Here is a 26,294-nt window from a genome sequence, read left to right on the forward strand (position 1 = left end):
TCTCAAAACAGGGTTTCACTGTGTAGCCCTGGCTGTCCTGGGAGCTCACTCTGTAGACCAGGCTGGCCTTGAACTCATCGAGATTCATCTGCCTCTGCCTCCCAAGTGCTTGGATTAAAGGTGTGTGCCACCACCAGCAGTAGTCTTAAAAGAAGATGAGCCGGGCGGTGGTGGCGCACGCCTTTAATCCCAGCACTTGGGAGGCAGAGGCAGGCGGCTCTCTGTGAGTTCGAGGCCAGCCTGGTCTACAAGAGCTAGTTCCAGGACAGGCTCTAAAAAAAGCTGCAGAGAAACCCTGTCTCGAAAAACCAAAAAAAAAAAAAAAAAAAAAAAAGAAAAGAAAAAAAAAGAATATGAATTTAAGTTGGTAAACTCTTGAAAAAGCCTTTCAATATTTTTGGAGACATTTTATTTTATTCAGAGAAACTTAAAAAAAAATCTTGAAAAGGTCTGTCCCAGCAGATGATTGAAATTGTACAACGAAGACATTGTTACCCTTTTCCCCCAAAGAGTTAAAGGGAGACTGTTCGAAAGGGTCTGGTTGTGTGGCTTTTGCACGTTTCTACACACTTTCAAGCAGGAACTGTGTATGCTCAGCATGGATTATTGGGGTGGGCTCAGCTGACACTGGTGTCCATCACTTGCCTCTTATCTCTATGCCTCAGTGGCTTTCAGATCAATACTTTGAAGCCATCTGTGCTGGTGTGAACGAGATGTACCTTATGGTCTGAGAGGCATTTGAATAATTGGTCCCCAGTTTGTGCTGTTGTTTGGGCAGGCTTTGCAGGTATGGCCGTGGTGATATTTGTCACTGGAGGTGGCTTTGAGAGTTGAAAAGATACGCACCATTGCCAGTCACTCTCTGCTGTTACTTGAGGCTCAAGGTGCGAGCCCTCAGTTTTTCTGCTCGTGCCTCCTTGCCTTCACCAAGGTGCATTGTTGTACCTAATACAGACGTTGATACCAAGGGATGTTCTACTGCTATGACAGGCCCAGCCATACTGCTTCTGGGAGAAATATTGGGTGTTTTTATCACAACAATGCGAAGTATCTGATAGGTGAATCTTTTTATTTTTTATGTGTTTATTTTTTTGAGTCTGTTATTCTATTATTGGGTCATTGGAATCATCCAGGGTGAAATTGCGTATGCAATGTGACCTATTTATCATTTGCAGTCAGTACTTAAGGCAGGTCCATTCCATGTTTGATGACCTTCAATGCTTCACTATCTCAGGTGCAAGAAATAATTTGTAAAACACACAGGTTTTATTACGTACCCAGTTGTTTAGGAGGAGAAGGGAAACTGAAAAAAAAAATGAGAGTACAGTTAAAATCAAAGTAACATGAACCTTGGAATTAATCCCTTTCCATGTGAGACAAGTCTGAGAGTCAGTATTCCAGAGGTGCAAACGGTTAATCTGGTGAGCACCATACCTTTCTCATCCTTCATTTCCCACCAGTCTCTAGCCATCAATTTGACATTTACCGAGACTAGTTTTGAAGTAATTGTTCAAAAATCGTCCAGAACATAAACAATCAGTGTATGTTACCCAGTCACTAGACCAATATTTCAGATTTGCCCTAAGTTGGGGCATATTTTCACACCAGAGTATGTTAAATGGACTCAGTATTTCGTAGCCTCATGCTGTCCCTAGGTCTGGCCCAGAGTGTTTCTTTGAATTGAGGACTGAAATTATAGAGTCAAAATCCACAGCAGTCATTGGCATGTGACCTCATTGCTCTGGTATGCACAGATCTACATCAGACTGGACAATGATGAACAAGAAAGGAATGTATACTTCAACCAGGCAGTGAGAGCTGTGGAGAGGAGTGGGAGGGAACCAAGATTAGGTGGTGTTTAGTTGTAGCAGGAAAAGACATTTGTTGTTTTTATTATTTCCTGAAGTATGACAGCTACACACACACACGCACACTCACACACACATACACAAACATGCATTGACACACACACACATACATACTTCCAAAAGATTCATGTATAGCACAGAAATAACCAGTTAAAGTAGAAGATGAGAATATTCACGCAAATAACCTCAACTCAGAGTTTGGAAATGTGAAGAGAGGATGGAAAATAACTCTTCCTTTACCCCAGGTAAAGGCCATATTTGAGCAACGTTGCTCAAGAGACTTCTTGCTATGTGCTCTCAGAATCACAAGTGTACCGTTTACCGACTGCTATTCTGGTGCTCTACCAAAACAGATAAAATTAGGAATGCGGGTGTGGAAACAACTCAAAAGGATTTCAGTGAAATGTGATGAACACTTTCAAAAGGCAAAACAGAAAGGCTCTTCATGGTTAGGATCCTTCATCTACAAGGAATTTATACTGAGAGGCTGTTTTGAAGATGGATGGGGAGAGAAAATTTATGTATTAGATAAATTAGATAAATTTAGATAAAATTGAAATGCTGAGAATAAGCCTATATAGGTATATCATTAAGATAATAAATTACTATTGTAGAACAGTTATAAAATTTTCAATATTATATTCAGAGAAAAATTCTAAATTATGCCCTATATTTTAACAAATTAACTTTTACTAGAAATAATGGGTTTTCAAAGTAGTCAGTATAATGTAAAAAGTAGGCTGCAATAGTAAAGTTTTAGATGGAGTCATACAGGTGGGAGAAATCCTAAGTAGCATGCATGTTCATGAATGACTGTGTGTGCTTGAGTATGTATGAGTGTGTGCATGTGTGTGTGTGTGTGTGTGTGTTTTTGTGCAAATCTGCAGGGAGAGTAAAGTATATCTTAAAATTACATGATAATTTCAGCATAACCGGGGTCCTCTCGTGTAATTAATACACACTACTGGATGAATGTAAGATAATTAATGGAAAATTACAGTAAAGTGGTGCAAGTGCATCGGGATGTGCTTATTGGTTATAGAATATTAGTAGCATTCAATTAAACCGGTATTAGTGTAGTTATTGTGCACTGAAGGCGGTCAGTTGACTCTTACGATGAACCTTCATTACTGTCTGACTCAGAGACTTTAGGTTTCTCTCGGACACTTTTCTTCCTGTCCTCTTTTCCCTTTAACATCTTCAAAATCCCCCAGGACCACGGGCTAGTCTTCTCTTCACCCTGCAGCATGGATCTTTGGAGCATCAGGCATCGAGCAGAATGTGATAGTCAGCAGACCACGAAGACATTGTGTGGACATTCAGAGTTTAAATAATTACACTATGCTGACCAGGAAGTAGGTCACTGTAGCCAATAATATGGTGCTGCTAAGTATAAATTCTGGTGATTGAATATTTCTTTCATCAGGCTGCTTATTTATTTATTTATTTATTTTTTACTTATCCAGTAAGATTTACCTAGGTTCCTAAAACGTAAAGCTAGGTCAAGTCAGTTAGAATTAAGTTTAAAATGTCTACTTGATATTACTTGTGATAAAAGTAAAATAATTACTACACCTTAAATACTCTATTTTAAAATGGAAAGAAAACTTAACTAATGATTTTTTAAATTGTTATTACAAAATAAAGATAATTAATATTAAGCAAAGGATTAGCTATTCAATACCATAGATAGCAAATGGTCTCGATTTACTTGCAACAGGATCTCACCCTGAAGCCCAGGTTAGTCTGAGGTTTATTGACCAGCTCAGACTGGCCTTGAACTTCTGGGTTGAAGTGATCCTTCTGTCTAAACCACTAGAGTGCTGGAATTACAGGTGTGAGCCCTGACATTCGTGCTATAGTTATGTTATTATGCAGAAAACATTCTAGGCATGTAACTGACGAACTCCAGAGATGGTTGTAAAAGTAAATTATTGATTAATAGGTAAGTGATTAGAAAATGTTTTAAAAACATTTGCCCTCTTTTCATTTCATCTTTTGCTTCATAATTGAGATTTTTCTCCAATTTACCATTTTATTTACAGTGTGATACAATTATCATTCTTGATGTACTCTTACTATCAATTTTAGGACTGACTAAAAGCAATAATTTCTACTACTTAATCCTATCTGGGAATGAAAGCTAGATTTTCCTAGATGTAACATTTTGCAAGGAAAAAGGCAGTTCAGGGATTATTCTTACCCATCATTAGCGTCTTCCTCTTCTATCCCATCATAAATGTCATCATCTGGTGGTGGTGGTGGGAACATACCTTCATTGGGGTGAGGGAGGAAACCTTTTGTCAATTTTGCAGTTTGGTCAACTATAGGTCACTCTGGTTTTGATGCTAATTCTCCCCTATTTGAATGCAGAATGCAGGATGCTTTCATATTATCTGTTTAAGTAGAAAACTTTAAGATTTCCCAGCATCACATGGGTAGCTGATAATTCAGTTGCTTTATAGATTATTTTAAAAACATTTTAAGGCCAAAGCCATAACAATGAAATGAGTGATGATGATGGGTACTCTGGAGTTTATGTAAAACGAATGTGTGAGAATTAAAAGGAGAATCTATAAAACAGAAGAGGAAGTCAGGTTCATGAAAAAAAGAGAAGCGAGGAGTCAGGAAGGAAAATTCAGCTAACAGTGAGCAGATGTTGAGAAAAGGACTGATCTTTATCGCTGGTAAAGATCAGTGGAATCAACGGTGACTCTACAAACACTAAGAGTAACTGAAACTCCGAAAAGAGAGGTCACATTTTAATACATATATAGCAGACCAGACCCCTTTCTTGTTTCATTTGTTATGCTTTGTTCTTTGGAACTTTGTTATATCAACGCATATTTGTTGGCAACCTTCTACGTGCAGGAAAATGACCTTGAAATATAACTTTCGGTGTGAGAATTTGAACTTTTGATTTTGCTGCCTGTGTCTTTAGCTGGCATCACCAAGGTAGCTATACAGTCTGCCATCTAGACAGGGAGAGTTCTGGAAGCAAGGGGCGTTATTTATTCTGTGCTCAGACACAGTCTGTAGAAACCAAGACTTTCCCAGGTACACTGGGAGTGGAGTCACGCTAGGATCAATGGCAAACCTGGAAGACAGAAGTGACTGCCTCACAGCCACTTGGTGACCAGGGCTGGAATCTGGCTTGTAAACTCCTAGCCAATCCTTTTTCCACATTAAAATCCCACTAATTCGGTCTGGAGAGATGGCTCAGGGGTTAAGAGCACTGGCTGCCCTTCCAGAGGTCCTGAGTTCATTTCCCAGCAACTACATGGTGGCTCACAACCATCCATAATGAGATCTGGTGCCCTCTTCTGGCCTGCAGGCATACATACAGACAGAACACTGCATACATAATAAACAAACAAACAAACAAACACATCTTAAAAAAATCCCACTAGTTCTTTCATTTCTGGTTCTTAGGTTTTATATAGCTACATAAGATCATATATGTGTGTATGACAAGAAAGCAGAAGAGAAACTGTCTAGGGGAACAAAGGTGACCAAGGGGTGGAGAGAGAAAGAGGAGGAAAGGTGAAGGTTGGGAAAATATGATAAATTCATTATATACTTGCACAAAAATCTTTTATAGAAATCAGTACCATGTACAATGGATATAGAGCAATAAAACCGTATTTAAAATCCTTTATGTATAGGAATATAAAAGATCCCTCTTACTGTTAGCCAAATAGTGTGTTTGCATGAGCATACTCAAACATGTTCAAGACTGCAAACATAGAAAGCTTTCATCTCACCTCCGCTTCCGCTCTGACTGTGGCTGAGAACAAAGCAGAAATAATAAATGTATGAATTATTCAGTTTTCAAGAAGAGAAATTCAAAACTGAGATGACTGTATATGTTAACATTCTTTCAAAAATTTGGATGAAACCTTTGAAGAGCAAGGACTTTCATTGCAGTAGATGCATCCTGACAAGGCAATATAATATAGCCAATACACAACCAGCAAGAACCAATGGGTTAGGCTACTATAGTTCACAGCAATTATGCCGCATGCTTTTAATAAACTTCCCAAGAAGCAATTTTCAGTAATTACACATTAAATTTAAAATTACTTTAAAAACTACTGTGTGTTATTTTAGGAGTCAATTAGGACAATTATTATTGCCTTTAATTCAACTCTCTTCAGCATCTTAGAAGCACAGTATCTAACTCTTAATCTAGTATCATTATATCTTATTTTATGAAAAAACTTTTAAGCTGTGACCTTGATGGAACTTTTATAAGATGTGTCCCCTACTTCTCTAATTCCAGATCACCTTTTTTTTTTTTTTAAAAAAAAAACCCTTATTTCCCTAATAGAACCTTTTCTGTTTAGCGTCTAGTGTTATGTGTTCTGCCCCGTATCTCCTGTGTGAGTCGTGTGAGAGCCAAGCGTGGGCACTGGGAAAACCTAGACATTGTTCATTTGTCCAGTTCTACCATCTTGCAGGAAAGAATTCAGGACTCCAAGGGCTTAGCTTTTGAACCTAGCTACAACCCCAACCCCGTTTTGATCTTTGGGTAAAGTGCCAGCAACAGCAGTAAGTTTGACGTTATCAACATACAGGACAACCATATAATAGTACCAATCTTTACATTCCTTGTACAGGCTAGTGGGAGGAATTAGCCTGATGCATATCTTTGGTTAACTTAGAAATAAAAGCATACTGTTGTCAAGGGAACTTTGTAGAAAGGCTTGGTGCACCACACTCTAGAAGTTGATTTGTGGAGAAGTTGATGCACCTTCTGTGCTTTTGTTCATCTTCATTTCTGTTTTCCCTGCCCCATCCACGCATGAGGCAACACTTAGAATCAAGTGCATTCTGGGTGGCTGATGTTCCTGGTGAATGTGTTTCCTCCTGGAGAGTCTCATATCCAGTGCCTCGAGAACGTCTTGTGCTAGGAGCAGAGCTACCATTTGCTCATTTCACTGATAGCATGAATTTATCTACATTCGTATGTAGTGTATGCACTTGGTTTGATCTCCTACTAGAACTTACAGAACACGCGATCCATAAATCTTTTCTCTTTATAAGTCCAAGATCTCAAGTATTTCAGTCTAGTCATGAGAAACGAATAATGGGCATGAGGGAAAAGATGGCCTTTGTTTCCTGCTCTAAACGGGATGTTCTTTTTCTATTCCTCTGCTCTACGAAAGTGTGCTTATTTTTGTAGGAGGAAATGGCACTCTAAAGTAGTTGAGAAAATAGATACTGGAAAGTGGACCTTTAATCGTTATCTAAGGATCATAGTGGACTGACATTTGACTTTAAGCAGTCTACTAGAGTAGGAATGGAGGGGAGGTCATTCTTTTTCTGTTAGATTTTCAAACAATGACAGGAAGTGCATTTAGACTCAGAGACTGAAGGGTGAAAAAAAGGGAACTATACTTTATATCTTCTACTCCATAGATTCCAGAATCATACTCATTTAGACATGTCCCTAAGTTCAAATCATAATAAATATTCTAAAAATGCTTCATAGTAGAAAACATGTTTAACACAATTATACAGCCCATTATGTATCAAGTTAATGAGATGCATGTGATCAACAAGTAAATTAAAAGACAATGGAGTGTCCCATGGCCTTCCACTCAAGCTAGGGTTGTCATACATGGTGATTTGGTGTAGCGATTGAGAGCATTCGGTGACACAGAAGGTAAAATTGTGGAATCTTGAAATACATGGTGTCTGGCAAGGGGACGGTGATCTGCTTACAGTCTGTGTGTCACACACCTGTTGGGAGCATCCTGCTCAGCCACATCATCGTAGACTTCTTGGTCATCTTCAACAAGTCTCGATGAAACAGCATTGAGAGTGTTCTTCTTCCGCTTCAGAGAGTCATAGTCAATCTCCACAGCAGTCGTTTTAATGTAACCATCTACCAAAAGGGAAAAGGGTCCAGGAAACCGGAGCTTAAACACTTTAGAGTTATAATTTAAGTATCAGTTGTTCATCTACTCTTGCATGTTTCTCTTTAGGGGTGGGAATGGAGCCGGGAATGCCCAAAACTCTGGGTTTGGTTCACAGGCTATGAAAGTGCATACCCAAGTTCTCTCCTAGAGCCTGTGATCTGCCTAGCCATATGTTCCTTTTGGATTAACATTAGAGTCTTTCAGACCCACATGCCTCATGTTAGGAACATGCTACTGAGTACATAGAGAGGAAAAAGAATCCTACTGAATAAGTAGAGAGAAAAAAGTCTAAAATGGCAAATGTAGTTCTTTTTAGTGAGGAGCAATGTAAAATTTGACAAAGTCCATTATGTTCTCCCCTTCTGCTAGAAGAAATGTGTTATGCCAGTCACTTTAGAATATTCAAATTGATTCTTGACTCACTTAAAAGTACCATAGAGTAAGCCTCTGACAGAGCACATAAAACTTGTGGCTCTGCAGAGGTCTGTAAGCCAACATTGCAAGAAAGACATCTTTTTAGTGTTTAGTGAAGTGCCTTTGGTTGTGTGTGTCCTCCAAAGGCTCAGGGATATTGCAGAAGAGGAGCAGAAAGAGTGTAAGAGCTGGAAGTGGAGGATGATTACAAGGAAACTGTCCTCTGGACACAGCAGGGCAGCTGTACATACTAACTCACAGCAGCTGTGACAGAGTTCACCAGACCTGTCAAGACCCGGCCAGATCAAATCCCAGCATGAGTCAGGAGTTAGGCAAGAAGTTCCACCCCTTAACCAAGAAGCAGCTAGTCATTGTTAGTTGTTGGGGAAGGAAGCGTCAGTTTTTCCTAAGCTTATAACCCCTGGTATAGACCACACTCCAGAGAAAGGCCACACATCCAAGGATATTTGGGTAGTGTAAATTGGTATTGATGGGAAAAGAAAAAGGAAACAAAATAACACAAAGTTGGTTGAAAAGGAAAGAGAGGTTGAATCTAAAAAGAGTTGGGGGAGGGAAGATGAGTATGATAAAAATATGTTATATGAAATTCTCAAAGAACTAATCAAAAATACTACAGAAACAACAGAGAGAGTGAATGAGAGAGATTGAGAAAGAGAATGAGAAAGAGATTGAGAGAGAATGAGAGAGAGAGAATGAGAAAGAGATTGAGAGAGAGAATGAGAGAAAGAATGAGAGAGAATGAGAGATTGAGAGAGAATGAGAGAGATTGAGAGAGAAAAAGAGAATGAGAGAGAGAATGAGAGAATGAGAGAGATTGAGAGAGAGAGAATGAGAGAGAGAATGAGAGAGTGAAACAGAGAGAGAGAGAGAGGGAGAGAGAGAGAGAGAGAGAGAGAGAGAGAGAGAGAGAGAGAGAGAGAGAGAGCCAGCCCTTGAAGGCTCAGGAGAAGGTGCACTCACATGACCCCCGGGCAGTTCTGCCCAGCCATTTCCCTTCTGGGTTGTCTGTGATGCGAATTATTTCAATGTCCTCCCCTTGCTTGAAGCTCAGTTCATTCTTTCCTCCTTTGACATCACAACAAGCTTTTGCATGATGGATAACTTGAATGGGGCCTGTTAGCTACAAGATGACAGAAAACCACTAAGGAATACAATTTTGAAAGACAACAATCCCACAACTGTCTTTCCTGGTGAAAGAGTCAAGGGAAAATCACAGAGGTGCAGCAAGACCAACAAAGAACAGGAGAACATGTATCTGTGGATCATGTGAGCGTGGCGGGGATCTGATGAACGTAAGCACCCTGGAAAGAACATCTAATCAAAGGGCACCATGTATGTATTCATGTACACTAGCCTACCCTTTCTTACATCCGCCCATCTGTCCTTTCCTTCCTTCCGTACTTTCTCATTTGCTGAATATAAACCTGTGGTAAATACTATCTGCTACAAATAAGATAGCATTTTAGAAATAGCTTCAAAAATAGTAAACAAATGCTGGGCAAAGTTTTTGCAACTAATATTCTGGATAGCATTGTGGTTTATTAATAGCAGTATAATATGTCTTAAGCATCAGTCCCTAGATGTGAACTTTATCTTCCTAAACTGGTGTCTTTGATACGGTGTCTTTCATCTTTTGATAAATAGATATGTGGATTGTGATATTTTGGGGGAGAAACTGTTTTTTAATCTATGCTGTTATCAATTGTGTGACATATTAATTATATGTTATCGAAAACATTTTTAAAGCTTAGGTTGATAGCAAACTACTCTATCAAGTTATGGGACTTACTAGTAAAAGCAGACCCAGGTAGAAAGGTTTTGGGTTGAGCTGGATTTATTCAAGTTGGCCTCTGTTTGTGAACAATCTGTAATTTGAATATTTGATTTACAGATCTTCTGCAGCTGCACTGGACTTGAATCCATACAGTGTTCAGAATGTGAACTGGTTACATGCTGGCATTTTCTTACTACATCAGTGAAATACATATCATCGTATCAGTTTATTATCTTTAATTTGTTTTAGTGGTCAATAAACATGGCTATGTCAGCAAAAAGAAAGGAAAAGGAAAATCTAAGTTGAATTATGATATGCTATGATTCTGATGGATGCTCACACTCCACAAACCCCGGTGTCTATCAGCACCTGGGTGGGATATAGCTTATAAGGTCCCAGACTTGACAACGCTTGAGTTCCTACCTGTTGATATGACTTCTACATTTTGGTTTAGTTATTAGCAATATTATTTGAATGAGTGTGAAACACTGTATCACGTATTTTTTCAAACTAATCTCAAATTCTTGAAAACAATCTTGTGTGAAAAGTACTATATATATATTTATGAGTTAAATTAATTTTTACTTGAAGAATATACATTCTGGTAGTCACACATTCTGCGTGAGTAAAATATTTTAGTTTTCACATTGCAATCATAACTTTACCTGTACTTAAAAAAAGCTTCTTTTTTCAAAAACTGTGAAAACTCATAGTAGATACAGTGGCTTTTATATAATATTTCATTCAATCCCATAACAAACTATAGAAAAATGTCACTTATTTTTACTCTAAAGACTAAGAATCTGAACCTCGGAGGAGATAAGTAGTAAGTCCAAGAGCACAGAGCTTGTATGTGCAGCTGGAATCCACATTGATCCAAATGACTCCAAGTTGGATGTTTTCCTTGCATCGTGCTGTTACACTTTTGCTTTAACATAACGAATGTACTGGAAAGTTATGCATGAGTCATATTTTGTAATTCCATGCATTAAATCCTCTAGTAAAATAAATATTTAAAGGAGTAACTATTTAAATAAAATGATATGAATTTCCTTAAAAATGAATACTAGTTTTGTAATTCAGATCATCACTCCAAATACTTCAGAGGCAGGCACCAGAACACACCAGATGGGTTATGCCATCAAATATGGTATTGCTAAGAAAGTTCAATCGTGCATGAAGCACAGTGATGGTGGCAATAGAGGTGACAAAATTACCAGAAATCAGAGAAGATAGAGGTTGGAAATTTAGGCATTTAAAGTGGCATGAGAGACAGCAGCTCTTAGAAATCAGAAAGTATGGATTATAAAGGCAAACGTATAGTTCAGATTCAGATGCCAGCGTCTCTAGTAGCTCCAAGGAAATGTAGTTCATCCAGGAACACTGTGTTCATTGCACTACTATGTGATATGTGATACTATGGGACATCTATGTGTGTGGTTCCAGATGCATGGCACACAGTAATGAGCTATTCATTTCTTCAATCAACATATAATCCCTGGGTACCTGCCAATTATAAACTACTTAAATTTTATTTGGATTTTTTGCCCTGTTTCATTTTTGATGGTAGAGAGAGGTGGTGTATTGAACAAAAAGCATTGTTTCAAAACAATGATTAAAAAACTCTCTAACTCGGTAAATTTTCTTATAATGTTACAAAAAAGCTTCAAAATGATGCTATTGCACTCCTCTTCAGCAAGTGGGCTCTTACCTTAAATTTCTTCTTTAGTTCTTGTTCTTTTTTCTCTTTTTCTTTCTGTTCCTTCCGTTCTAGCTCTAACCTCTTCTTTTCCTCTTTTTCCCGTTTCTTGTCTCGTTCTTTGGACGATTCTCTGTGAATAGAAATGACTAAGTTGTGGCTACAATAAGCAGGGGTCTGTAGGTCAGGAACCACTACACAGAGAGGTGTCTACCCACTACGGAAGAATGTCTCTAAAGAGGAGGTGGGGGTAACAAGCTAAAGATGTGAATATTCCGAGTGTGCGAGATGGTGTGTACAGCCAGCAGGAAGCTCTCAGTCACAGATACATTCGCTGGCAGCCCCAGCTCCTCCCCCCTGCAATGTGTACCATAGGGAAGGCACTAATCAGGAAGCCCCGTTCCCATCCTCATGGCCTGTTGACCTCTCTCACTCTCATTTCCATGGGCGTGCATGAGCATGTGTTCACACGCAGTCATATTAATTTTGATGTAGCGATTCGGTAGAACTGGTTGAATAATTAGATAGAGAAAATTAAGACACCTGAGCTCAACATTTGATTGAATAAGATAACTCCTATTTTCACACAATTTCCAAGGAACTTCTCAGTCTCTTTTGAACTCTTTTGTTGAGTCATGAAGTCCTTTTTCATATCTATCCAACAGATTAGAATGTGGGCATCTGGATGCTAATGACAGCCCACAGTACCTCTGTGTCTGAGTGAAGAAGGTACAATACACAATGAATCCATTTCCTCAGGATACTGAGAGGGAGAAATACAAATTCTTGAGTCTAGTCCCTGACTGTCACTCAAGCAGCTTGCAGGTCTCACGTGGCAGTTTGTCACCAGAGTCCTATGTAGCGTGGAGAAGTAAGCCAATTTTAGTCCTTCATAGTGAGATAAGGGATGTCATTACATGTGGGATAATGCTTTGTAAACTGTAAAGATTTGTCACCCATATTTGTTTAATAAAACACTGACTGGCCAGTAGCCAGGCAGGAAGTATAGACAGGGCAACCAGACTAAGAGAATTCTGGGAAGAGGAAAGGCTGAGATGCAGCCACCAGTCAGACAGAGGAAGCAAGATGAAAATACCGTACTGATAAAAGGTGACTAAACATAGATAAGAATTTTGGGTTAATTTAAGTTGTAAGCTTAGTATTATTAGCAATAAGCCTGAGCTAATAGGCCAAACAGTTTATAATCAATATAAGCCTCTGTGTGTTTCTTTGGGACGAAATGGCTGAGGGACCAGGCGAGACCGAAACTTCCATTTGCGATTACAATCACACATGTAAATAAAGCCTTTTCTTCCTAGTGCTTTTGCACACCCATGCTCCCTCTTATAAAATGTTGTATTCATTGTAGAAGAAAATTCTTATGGTAACAAATGCAATGCGTACATGTCTTCATATGTTTCTCCTTCACTCTCTTGTTCCTGGCAAGAAAAACAGACATTTATTACCTGTAATTATTGCAAAAGATCATACATGCATTTCATTGATAACTTATTTTTAAAATAAATGTTCATGAGTTTATATAATTTGAGCCTAAATTGACTTATTTGAAATTTTCTCTTTCTTTCTTTTCTTCCTTTCTTCTTTCCTTCTTTTTTCCCTCTCTCTCTCTCTCTCTCTCTTTCTCTCTCTCTCTCTCTCTCTCTCTCTCTCTCTCTCTCTCTCTCTTTCTTTTTCAAATTGCGAGATACTTAGGAACAAACAAAGGAAATTTCATTCTCTGTCCTGCTCAGTCATTAGCTGTGCAGTCACACAGAAGTTCAGCATTGCAGTACCATGAGTCAGCATACTGACCTGCATATAATATTTCAAGGATTCCAATTAAGTAAGGTTAGTAATGGAAAAATACCATTGATACTTGTAAAACTTTTTATTTGTCTGTTGATAACAATAGAAAGTGAGTCATAATAATTGTTAAATGCTCCAATTTTAGCAATAGAAAAAGAGAAATAAAAATATCTGACCTCTTCTAGAGTTCCAGGACCTACGGGATTAAAAAAAATACATTGTAATTAAGAAGTACTTCAACATGTGGTCATTAGATAAAATACTCATATCAGTTCAAAGTATAACAGAACTTACACTTTAAGGCACAAAAAATGTGCCTTAGATACTTGGTAGTTTTAACACTTGTAATTTAATTATAGAATTATTTTTATTAATTTTCACAAGATAATGCCAAAGTCAAAAACATTTATGCTACATTTTACTGCTGTATATAAAGCATAGTGCATTTGATCTATGTGCTTGTGTGAAGTGTACAAGAGAAAAAAAAATCACAAATTGTCCATACTTTTTGGCTCATTATTTCTCTGGGATTTGCTTTCATGTATCAAACAAGTCAAGGTGCTAAGTTAAGAAAAAGACTACTCGAGTTTAGTGTAATATACATTCTATCAGATATCAAGACACAATGCTATAATTAATAAGTCAATAATATTAAGAACAATCATAATAATACACATAGATAGGACAAGAGAATTGTAAAGAGAGTTCAGGGACAGTGCTGGCTAGTTTTATGCCAACTTGATCCAGGCTAGAGTTATTTGAGAGGCAGGAACCTCAATTAAGAAAATACCTCCCCAAGATCAGGCTGTAGGGAAGCCTGTAGGGCATTTTCTTAATAGGTGATTGATGGCGGAGGACCCAGCCCATTGTGGGTGGTACCATTGCTGGACTGTGGTAGTCATGAGGGTTCTATAAGAAAGCAGGCTGAACAAGCTGTGAAGAGCTAGCTAGCAAACAACAGCCCCCAAGGCCTCTTCCCCTCCTTCTTGGTTTCCTATCTCCTTTACCACCCTATCCTAGTCCATTCTAAAACAGGTCCTCCCTTTTCCTCCTCTTAAAAATGACACCCGTAAGGTCATTAGCTGCTGTTTTCTGCCTGAGTCAGAAAGCAGCCGCTTCAACTTTTCTTTCTCACTTAATAAAGGGTCTCCGTGAAGACAGATGTTTGTGTGTGGTCTGTACCTAATCTAGGGTCCAGGAGGAAGCCCCCTCTGTGTGGGGTTCCCCTTCAGTACTTAGTGACAAGGGACTACATATGTACCCGGTAATGAGGGGAGGGGCTGGGAAAAAACTTTATGCTGAATATTCTCAAAAGAAAACCTATAGCCGGGCGGTGGTGGCGCACGCCTTTAATCCCAGCACTCGGGAGGCAGACGCAGGCGATCTCTGTGAGTTCGAGGCCAGCCTGGTCTACAAGAGCTAGTTCCAGGACAGGCTCTAAAAAAAAAAGGTGCAGAGAAACCCTGTCTCGAAAGACCAAAAAAAAAAGAAAACCTATAACATAGTTTTTATATAAATCACACACACACATACACACACACAAACACATGAGAAGAATATGTGCAAACACACATTAGTATTTTAGGATGTTTGCTTATAGTGAGAGAAAGAAGGTAATGAATCATGAGGATTCTAGGGGCATAAATAAAACACGGCATCCTATATAGACCAACGATGGTAATGCCATAAATGATTCCATGACATTTGACTAATTCAAACATGCAGCTCAGAATTTTTTTGAAAAAAGTTAACCCTTACCATCAGAGTGCATGACACCATCTTGATTTTCTTCATTTATAGTATTTCTGAAAACAAGAAAGAAAAAAATATGTGAGAACAAAGTAGACACTCTTGCTCACTTTAAAAATGAAATATATTTTCATGTAACAGCAATTGATGAAGAAAGAGGCCCCGAGTTTGAAAGAGAGCAAGGAAGTTTGTTTAGGAAGGTTCAGAGGAAGTGGTAAATGATGTAATTATAATATAGTCTCAAAAATAAAAAAATGTAAAAAAGAAAGCGATTGAATTATTGTTTTCTTATTAATATTTACTCTGACTTAAAATTCACGCATCGCTGGAGTAGGTTTTAGTCTTGTGTTTATGCTGTTACTGTGGATTTTAAAAGAAAAAAGGAGTATTAATAAACTCAAGTTCAGAAGGAGGGAGAACATAAGAAAGTCAGGACCGTGAGGGAACCTTCATCTGGCGATGGATAGAGATAGAGACAGAGCCACACATTGGTGCACCAGACTGAGCTCCCAAGGTCCAAATGAGGAGCAGAAGGAGGGAGAACATGAGCAAGGAAGTCTGGACTGCGAGGGATGCTCCCATCCACTGAGATGGTGGGGCTGATCTATTCAGAGCTTACCAAGCCCAGCTGGACTGGGACTGAAAAAGCATGGGATAAAACTGGACTCCCTGAACATAGCGGACAATGAGGGCTGCTGAGAAGCCAAGGACAATGACACTGGGTTTATATCCTACTATGCATACTGGCTTTGGGGGGGGGGGGCTAGCCTGTTTGGATGCTCACCTTCTTGGACCTGGATGGAGGGGGGAGGAACTTGGACTTCCCACAGGGCAGGGAACCCTTACTGCTCTCTGAACAGGGTAGGGAGGGGGAGTGGAGGGGGGAGGGGGTAAGTGGGAGGTGGGGAGGAGGCGGAAATTTTTAATAAAAATTTAAAAAAAGGAAACTCAAGTTCAGCACTATCCATTCTTTTTTGTTGTTCTTTTTTGTTTGTTTTTTTCGGGTTTTTTTTGTTTGTTTTTCAAGACAGGGTCTCTCTGTAACAGTTCTGACTGTCCTTTCCTGGAATCCACTTTGTAGACCAGACTGGCCTTGAACCCACTGATATCTGCCTGCCTCTGCCTTCCACATGCTGGGACTAAAAGCATGCAACCACTCACTACACCCACGGCACCACTGTGGACACATTCAATGGGTCCATTGCTTTTGGGGACTAACAGGCCCATCTGTAGTCAGTTATTCAACACAAGGAGTCTCCCAGCATTTTATTGGTTCTCCGGCACATACACGGGAAGAGTTTACTCCTACCCCTGACTTAATCCACCTTCCAAAACAGGTCACACCAGCTTCACTTCCATCAAATGCTTGAACTCCTTGTGTGTCCTTCCTCTCCAGTGCTTACCCCAGCTCTGCTAAAGAGCAGCATTGGTACATGGGACTCACAAGTTCTCAGTATGTTATGTAGCCAGCTATGCACCCCATTCCTGAGACCAGTGAGTAAATGTGTAGAAAACAGTCAACCATTCTGACTCTGAGCATTACAAGTAACTGGTTTCCAATCTCAACTCTCCCTCTAATGATCTCACTTACTCTTCTTCCTAGCCCACCTTTCTTGACTTATCCTTTTGGATACCATTCAAAACCTTGACCGCTTTTCCTCAAAAATGATCTCATCATCTCTCCTAGGAAATCAGATAACCTTGTATTTTGTTCTACTGATAAAATAGAAGTAACTGAAAAATGATTTCTATTAAGATATAGCCCCTCAGAACACAAACGTATCTGGAGCTGAGCTATGCTTACCTTCAGCTCACCATTCTCTCTGCCTATATCCTGTTACATCCACCTTCTTAGAAGATTTGCGTCTTCTACTGTCTCCCTTTTCCGTGTGTCGTCATGGTAATTATAGTCTTCTCTTTCTTCATCCTCACGCCTGAGGCTCTCACTCCTGCTTTTCTCCGTCAGTGCAAGTTGCCACTACCCGTAACAAGACGAAGACTTTTTCTTGCTGTTGCCTAACAGTTCCTCAGAGATTGACACATTCTGAAGCATTCTTTCCCCGCACGAAGGCAAGCCACCACAATCAATTCAGGAAGTCCCTGACACTGACTAAATTCACCCCCACTCCCTCAGAGGAAACATGCCAAGCTGCAAAGAAGACTCTGACATGCTGAGCTGTGAAGAAGGCTCTGAGACCAGACCAGCTGCCTGGAAGAAGCAGAAACCAACCTGGGAGAGGTTTAGAACAGCCGAGTCCTTTGGGACATTTTTCATCTGTGGAGCTACCTGCAGGCTGTGTGATGTGCTCGGGGTTCCCAGCTTTTGTGAGCTGTCTCCCATGTTGGGGTAGGCTTTGGTCTTTGAATCATTTCTGCTCCTGTAAGTAATCCCTCATGTATATTCCTCTAAGTTACCCAATAAAACACATTGGTTCACCACGTTGGACTTTGGGGGTATTTATAGTTTGGTCTCTCTTGGGTTTCTTATCTAGGGAGAGATATGTGTGTAGTGTCTCCTCAAGAAAAGTTTTGTCCCACAATTGCCTGTCCAAATCTTCCACATTACCACAAGATAATCCCTTTTCCCACAGCCAGGTTTTTTTTAAAAGCCCCTATTCATTGGCTCTACTTCTTATCCTTTCCTCTTTTCTTTATTGATTATTGTCTGTCTTGTATTGCCAAGTTCTCTAAAGACTCCCAAAGATCAGGTTCACTAGAGTTGCTATATAGCTCTTCACGTTAATGGTCACTTTGCCATTCTTACATTGCCTTTGTTTTCATAGGAAATACCTCCTGACCTACTTGTTCCTCTGGTCACTATCCTACAGTTTCCTTTGTGAGTTTATGTTCTTTTAGCTTCCCCTATAAGCAATGATGTTTTTCATCTCTATGTTTTTTGGCTTTCTTAATTTCCTCTTACTCTACATTTGTTCGTGATGGATTCCATAGGTTCTTACAACACCGTGTTGTAAGAACACCCTGCTCAACATTGGTCACGTCCATGGTGAAATCTCTAAGCCAGGTCTCTCTACTGAGTGTCAGAGACATGACTGTACCTCAGTGGTCTTGTACCTTCAGAGGTATAGGAGTCTTGGAAGTCCTCCAGCCCGTTGCTGAAGGGAGCACCTTCCCTGCAGCTAAGCCTGCTCTTCCGAGTTTTCCTACATCAAGGACCAGCACCATCATCCGTACATCCCACTGAAACTTCAAGTCACCTGTTGTTTCTTCCTCTTCTTCAGCTCCATAGAAACTAATCATCAACATCTGCCAGTTTTCTAGAGTTAGTAGGCCCCATGAATCCTTCCATCTTTCATTTCTTCCTTCTCTCAGGCTCACCGTAAGAACACCATCTTTAGTAGAAGCTTCTTCCCCTCTTCTACTGTTAGAAGTGCTTTTCCTCATCCCCCCACTTAGTAAGCCTTGCCTACAGTTTTTGCTAATGTGATCTTTAACATTGTATGTTAACATAACATGATGCAATAACACAAGAAGACAAACATGTCACCCTCAATCCTTCTCTCTCTCTCTCTCTCTCTCTCTCTCTCTCTCTCTCTCTCTCTCTCTCTCTCTCTGTGTGTGTGTGTGTGACACATGAAACTGCTTTATACCCGCCCTTAACAGGAACGAGCCCCTCACTCCGGAACACGTCTTTCCGTCCTTAACCTAAGAGAAATTTCAAAATTATGACTCACCTAAACCAAAACATTTCCAAATGGAGTTAGGTAAGGCTATCTGGCAGTGGCCTGCCGATGTGCCAAGTTTCAAGTTCTGGAAAGTTCGAAGCCCTTGTAGTTAATTATGAGATTACGCGGGTACATTCTCTCCCTATACTAACTGGAGGGACTTCAGGGGAAGGACACTTTGCCCTTTCCTTTTCTAGCCTGAGTCACTTCCCATTCTGGAGTACTTCTCATTACCTCACTTTTCCTGTCTTATTCCTATTTATAACCACGAGATGTGTTTTGTCTATAAAAACTCAGCCGCTGCTTCTGTTTTCATCTGAAGGGCCGGTTACGCAGATAGAATTTTAATTCATTTTAAAACAGTACTGAGAAATGTGCCACAGGGAAAGAGTTGAAGATTAATAATGAAAAGCTCAACCTCTTGGTCCATTTCCCTTCTAAGTCTGAGTGACATAGAAGAAAATGCAATGAGCTGTTTCTAGTCTGACCACTAGGTGGGGAAACAATACAATTTAAAATACACCTAACGTTGTCTTCAACCACACGATCCTGGAAATTATTCATGATTTTTGGTTCCTCTTGACCTTCAGACCTTTCATACTTAACACGGTAAACTGACCTGAATGATATGATTACAAGTCACCCCTGGGAGGAACCTCAGAAGCAGGTGGGACAGGCCCCACAAGGTCAAGGTCCATCTCTCTCCAGATTCCTCCCTTGACCCGAGCTGGAGATTCTGCTGTGTACCCAGGGAGAGCTCTAACCTTGTCAGCCATTAAACCCATCCCTCACTAGACTGAAGTTGAGGAAGACTCTGTTCCAGGAATTCTCCCGTCTACACTCTTTTTTTTCCTCTTTACGGGCTTTTTTTTTTTTTTTTTTAAATCACCATATAAAATGTTGCTATTTCCATATAAGCTCATTATCATCCTTGGTACAGAGCATACTTGAGGTCAGCCTAGGTTCTAGTTACATGAGAGCCTGTCTCCAGATACAGAAACAGAAACAAAAATTCCTCCCACGCCAGCCATTGCCCTATGTTGTACACAGTGTCTGTATCGGCTTCTTCTCGATACCTGTGTGGGCGCACACATGTGCGTGCGCAGGCCAGAGGTTGAAGTCAGGCTTCTTCCTCTACCACTTTCCGTTTTATCCTTCGAATCAGGGTCTTTCTTACTCAATTCAGAGCCTGCCGTTTGGTTACACTGGCTGGCCGGTGAGCCTTGGGAATCTACCAGTCTCTGCCTTCTCCATAAGGCCTCCACCCCCTCAGCATTGGCGTTACAGATGCGCGCTGCCACACACAACTTTTCACGTGTGACGGGGGTCAAACCCAGGGCCTCACGCTTGTGTGGCAGGCACTTTCCCGCTCGAGCCATCTGTCCTAGTTAGTGTAAATCATCCGCTCGTCACAGCTCAGAATTGTCTGATGTGAACGCCTTGATTAAGAAATGGCTTAGACCAGGGTGGCCTGTGGGGTGTCCGCAGACAATTATCTTGGTTTTTAACTGATGAAGAAGAGCCTAGGCCACTGTGTCTGATGCTGTCTCTAGGTAGATGGCCCTGTACCATATCAGAAAGCTAGCAAAGCACGAGCCTGTGAGCAAGTGAGCCGGGAAGCCATGTTTCTGCACCGTCCCTATCTTCAGGTTCCTATGTTGAGTTCCTGCTCGTCCTTCCTTTCATGATGGAGTGCGACCTGGAAGGATAAGATGAAACAAGCCCTGTCCTCCTTTGCCCTGCTTTTGGTTAATGTTCTGGTACATTACAACAGAGGCCTCTGCAGCCTCACCTTTCACCCCTTGGCATCAAGCTTGGTCCTAACTCCGTCACACCTACCACCCGACGGTCTCTTGTTTGGCCTTCAGCAGCATCTGAGGAACTTGCTCACGGGCCCCATTTTTGGTCCCTCAGTATGCTTACTTTATTCCTTCTTCCTCTTTATCTCCTCTGTCCCCGTTTTCCCCACACAGGCCAGACCTGGAGTTTTGTCGTTTCTGTTTGTATTCCTTCCTTCTCTCCTTGGCCAACTTTGACCAGCCTTATCACTTTGAGTGTGGGACAAAGTCCGATGTCTCTCCCCTCAGTGTCTTTACCAGAACTCTCTTTGAAGCTCTCCATTTTCAACTCTCCAGTTGTCTCCTTGGTGCTCCCCTTGAACTTTAAATAATATTCCAGGCTTATCAGAGCCACGACTGCTTTAACAAAGACCTTTTAGATGTATTCATTTTACTTTATATGGATGCTTTACCTGCATGCATGTGTATATACAATGTGCCTGACTGTTGAAGTCCGTGGAGATGAATGTCTGCAAGCCACCACGTGGCTGCTGGGAAGTGAGCCCACTTCCTCTTCCACAAGCAGCAAGCATTCTTAACTACAGAGCGATCTCCCCACTTCCCAGTCAGAACTTACTTGGTCTCAGACAACTCACCTGCAGCCTCCTTCTGTCATTTGAAGGAGTCACTGTCTTTTCAGTTGCTAAAACCAAAGGCGTTGGAGCCACAAATGATCCTTAATGTGAGTTTTATAACTAAGTCCAATTTCTGCTGACACTCCCCTGAACAGTTATCAACAGTGCAGACATTTCTCGCCCCCACCCCCCAGAGCAGCCCATCTTGGTTAGAATGCCTCAGTGTCTTGGGCTGCATTTCTGCAACAGTTAACTAGTTCTGCTGCTACCCTTGCCAATTTACTTTAAGTGACTTTAACAAAAAACACAAGTCAAAAAGCTTGGAGATGTTGTACTCCAAACCACAGGGGTCCTCATCTCAGTTAGGGTGATGGCCACGGGTGGTCACAATGCATGGAGCCCTCCATGAGCTGACTCCTCTCCAATCGCCCCTTCTCTTGCTATCTCGAGTGTCCTGTGTCCTGCTAACCTCTTCCTTAGCCTTTGGGTCTTCGAGGCCTCTATTCCTTCTCTCTCCCCCACAGCGTTAGGTCTCATTCCCATGTTTCCTTGCATCTTTGCTACCTCACATCTCTGTGTAAAGTTGTAGCCATCTGTGATCTGGACATATCCCTCCCGGCCTTCCTAACTCTGCTCTGCTGACCACTGCCCTGTCTTTTACTTGTGCGACTGCTCCTCTTACTCCGGCCCTTGCTTTCTCTAAAGGCAGGGAGGGGTCTCTGTTTTGCACACGATCTTCCCTGGAGCTTAGTTGAAAGATCCCAGAGGAGTGACTCAAAGATGTACTGAGTGAATATTTCAAAAGTTTAGGAGATCTTGAGAGCGGATTTTGCTTAGTTGGAAAGCAGTTGCAGGCCTGCAGAGCAACACTCAGGAAGCATCAGGGAGACATTCATCAGAAGACCTGCGTCTTCTACTTTTCCAACCCCAGTCCAACCCATACATGTCCCATAAACCCTTAAGCCTGAAGATGAATGTCCATTCTGCTTTCGTTTCCTCTATGTATTTATCTAACTTCCCCTTCTACGGGGGAAATTTTCTAATCTAGATATTTCCTCCTTGCGGAATTTACTGATGGGAACTTTAAAACTGTTGACCCTTTCTCTTTTGGAGGAACAAATTCGTTCTGGATATCCTTAGCTTTCACGCTTTCCCCTTTTCGTGCATGTGACAATTAGCTTCCCGATATTCCAAGCATAGATTTTCCAGGTAATGTAAAACACCCAAGCCCCTTTTACCTTCTCCATTTTTCTTCTGAGTGAATTTTTTTTTAAATGAAGTTAGCAGATCATACACAAGTCACCAACTAAGAGGAGCCCCTAATATGGTAGAAATTGAAACGAAGCAAAACTTACTACTCAGTGAACTTTGTATAAATAACTGATGGCAACGGTATCCCCTCTAAGAATCCAAGCCCTTGGTCTTCTTGGTGATTCCTTGCAAAGCTGGCAATGTTGCTCAGCATCCCACGATATAGCACTGCTTTTGAAATGCCCTCTTCTTCCTACAGCCTGTTTAAGAGCCTTCTCCTGGTGGATGCTGGGGATGAGGAATTTTTTTTAGAGAGTTAACACAGCAGGCTCAGATTTGTCTTGTTTTAGAAAGATATGCTGCTACGGCTGGCCTGTGACTTATAAACAAGAAGCATTTTCTCTACAACTGTTTGCTGCAGTGGGAGTGGCCCAGTGGATAAAAGTGTTTTGCTGTGTGTGACTTTATCAACCATGCGATTGATGTGGATGCTTGTTTTCTTTCTAGGTTTCTGGCAGGCTCAAGGAACCAGCAAGACAGCTCCTCTGTTCCCTGTGGAAACCTTATAGTCTGTCCAGCCTCTGGTCAGCTTTCGCTAGAGGTTGCCTGAGATACCCACTGCAATTTCACAGCTATGTGCTCTGTGGGGAAGCCTTGCTTAGACAGTGCCACCTGCTGACTGTTCCTTCCTCTTCTTTGCCTTTTTGAATCCCAGTCTCATGTTACTGAAAGAGGAGTCATTAGACACACTGGTGGTCTGGAGGCCCTGAAGCAGTAGACAGAGTGTCAAATACCTTTCCTTTCCTTAACATCCTGAATGAAATGATGACTGGGCTCCAAGCCTTTCCAATTTTCAGAAGTCAGGTTTGAGCCATTTGTGAAGATTTCATACTAAAACTATGCTACACTCAGAGGCTTCGCTGAACCTGGTGTCTAGGACAGAGCTAGCTATATAGTAAATCTGAAAAGTGTTAGGTTCGTGGATTCAGTGTGGAGACACAGGACTACTGTCTCAGTACTTGAGAGGCAGAGGCAGCAGTACCTTCATAAGATCAAAGCCACCCTGGGCTATGTAGTGAGTTCTAGGTCAGCCAGGGATGTACAGTGAGGGTTTGTAGAGACAAAACGAAACAAAAAGTAAAAAGTACAATAAAAATAAATACATGAAATTCTGAGATCAAACTCAATGGGTTAAATTTACCAGAGGGTAAAAAAAAATTAGGAATAAGAAATATGATATTATATGTGTAGAAAGAAAGAAGTTATACGAAAATTAAGTATTTAAGAGAACATATATTAGTTATTTTAATTAGTCTAATATTTATTTAGCCTTACTATGATAGTAAGCAGATGTCTTACACTTTGATTTGGTAGCAGAATCTCCCAGGGTAGAGAGTCTTCAAGCAAACATCTACAGACTCAAATGCCCGTAAGACTGTAATAGTATCTGGACACCCAGAGCAGCCTATGAAGAAGACAAGGCTCACCACGCTGCTCACACATCCTTAGTTACTGACTCTAAACTCCTCTGGAAGCATTATGAAGTGAAAAATAGTCAGGGGTACTCATATTAAGTGGGTTTTCAACATATTGAATCTTCAAGCACTTAAGGAAGATCTCAACATGATTTTGTAATTAACAAATTCTACTATGTGGATCATGGACAAAGGACCAACCCTATGGTGTATGTGGGAGGGGACTAAGGTGAAATTAAACTACACTCTTATAGAAGACTATCACTGTACTGACTAGTTGTATGTCAGCTTGGCACAAGCTAGAATCATTAAAGAAGAGGGAGGTTAATTGGGAAATGCCTCCGTAAGATCCAGCTGCAGGTATTTTCTTAATTAGCGATCAATGAGGGAGGATCTGATATAGGTGGTACCATCCCTGGGCTGATGGTCCTGGGTCCTATAAGAGGGCTGACCGAAAAAGCCATGAGGAGCCAGCCAGTAAGCTTGCCCTCCATGGCCTCTGCATCAGCTCCTGCCTCCCGGTTCCTGCCTTGCCTGAGTTCTCACTGCGTTGGATGATGAACTGTCATGTGGAACTCTGAGGGAAATAAACCCTCTCTCCTCCAAGTTGCTTTTGGACATGGTGTTTCATCACAACAATAGTAACCCTAAGAACAGTTCGGTAGCAGGATAGCGGAATATGGCTGTGATGGAGCTGGGCATGTTGTTTTGAAGGGAATTGTGAAGGACCCTGCAACTTTGGGCTAGGGGAATCATTGAGTGTTTTGTAGGATCTTGGAAGGAAAGAACGTGGAGAGCAGTGCGGAAGATGGAGGCCTGGCTTGTGAGGTTTCAGAGGAAAGCAAAAACTCTACTGGACTTTTTGTGCAAGGAATCTGTAGTTCTGGTTGGCTGGAGCTGAAGAATCTCCTGTGATTAATAAGACCCCAGAACTACCAAAGTGAAACCTCTACTTTGCTGGGATACTCGACGCTGGTCAGCTGCAGCTAAGAAATTTGCAGTGATTGAGAAGAGACCAGCACTGCTGAGGTTTCTGGAAAGTGTTTCCTGAGAGGTGGCACACAGAAGCTGTGCTCCAGATGTGGCCAAGGTTGTGTCTTGTGTTGGTGGCTGAACTTGATAGTGTAAGAGCCACGCAGATGGTGCCCATTTTTGGAGGTGTGAAGGGGTCACAGAGATTAACTGATGCCTGGCAATACATGTCAGGGATGGAGTCCCTGAAAGCCAGCTCAGGAAAGGCCACTGCTAGGCCATTTGCAGCAAGGGACGCTAGCGGTTATGGAGATGCCAGTGTCAGGAGATGACTCCCAAGGCTAGCAGCAGCAGTAGAGGCAGCTGGAGCCTAGAAGACAAGCTGTGTGTTCTGCGGAGGGCAGAGCTGGAGAAGTGACCCAAGCCCCTTGGCCCAGAGATCATGAGTGGATCACAGACAACTGGACACTGACTTATTTACTGTCGGAGTTTGGTTTGCTTTGTTCAGATTGTGACGGTACCCTGGTTCTTCGCTCTTGAAGTAAGAAAGCATGCAACTTAATTTTGATTTTTACAAAAGCCCACGGTTGAGAGATTTCGAACTTTTAAAAGAGCCTGCCCTTCTCCCTGCCAACCGCCCACTAATGTACCACAGAACTCTTAGCACCCAGTCATGAATCATTTGGAAATCCCTGACGAGATATTGGTGATGAAATTGTAAGATGATCCTTTACTTACTTCAGGTCAAGGGGAGGCTTAATGTTTCTGGGGGGTAGGCTTGGGACTGGGGGTGGCTGTGTTGGGTGAGACGCTGGCAGTGGTGGCTGGACGGCTGGATGGGACATTGGCGGTGGTGGCTGGCTGCCTGGATGGGATGCTGGAGGTGGTGGCAGGGAAGTTGTTGAGTAAGGTGTCTGGCTTTTGCTGGTACCTAAGAAGCAAAGGATGGTAAATTAAGACAAATCGTCAAAATATAAGAACTTGCCATTCCAAATATGCAGGCATAATCGGGTAGAACATTAGACATACAGCCCTTGTTAAGTGAATGCTTTAAAGTATCCAATATTTTATGTATATTACCTTTTCTGAGCTTTTTATAAACTTTAGTTTTAACACTCTTGGCTTTGTGAACAATTGTACATCAACTTTGTACACATTCTTTATGAATTTAGAAATACACTTTATTATTTTCATTGGATTTGTATTTTAGACCAAAGAGACCTAGTATTCATATCTATTCTCACA

At 41.2% G+C, this 26,294-nt stretch overlaps 1 protein-coding gene across 1 annotated transcript in view; it reads right to left on the reverse strand.

Annotated features, from left to right (window-relative positions):
• Positions 1 to 26,294, reverse strand: part of Fyb1 (FYN binding protein 1) — a 125,185-nt gene that overhangs the window by 13,284 nt on the left and 85,607 nt on the right. The window contains exons 3-13 of the mRNA XM_042054675.1: positions 25,788 to 25,980; positions 15,265 to 15,311; positions 13,683 to 13,702; positions 13,105 to 13,139; positions 11,713 to 11,833; positions 9,188 to 9,347; positions 7,614 to 7,758; positions 5,633 to 5,655; positions 4,072 to 4,141; positions 2,984 to 3,121; positions 1,278 to 1,303 (exon numbers count right to left, since the gene is read on the reverse strand). Coding sequence (XP_041910609.1) covers positions 1,278 to 1,303; positions 2,984 to 3,121; positions 4,072 to 4,141; positions 5,633 to 5,655; positions 7,614 to 7,758; positions 9,188 to 9,347; positions 11,713 to 11,833; positions 13,105 to 13,139; positions 13,683 to 13,702; positions 15,265 to 15,311; positions 25,788 to 25,980 — 978 coding nt within the window. The remainder of the gene's footprint in view (positions 1 to 1,277; positions 1,304 to 2,983; positions 3,122 to 4,071; positions 4,142 to 5,632; positions 5,656 to 7,613; positions 7,759 to 9,187; positions 9,348 to 11,712; positions 11,834 to 13,104; positions 13,140 to 13,682; positions 13,703 to 15,264; positions 15,312 to 25,787; positions 25,981 to 26,294) is intronic.

The sequence above is a fragment of the Arvicola amphibius genome, chromosome 3, assembly GCF_903992535.2.
Source record: "Arvicola amphibius chromosome 3, mArvAmp1.2, whole genome shotgun sequence".
In the NCBI taxonomy this organism is placed as follows: Eukaryota; Metazoa; Chordata; class Mammalia; order Rodentia; family Cricetidae; genus Arvicola; species Arvicola amphibius.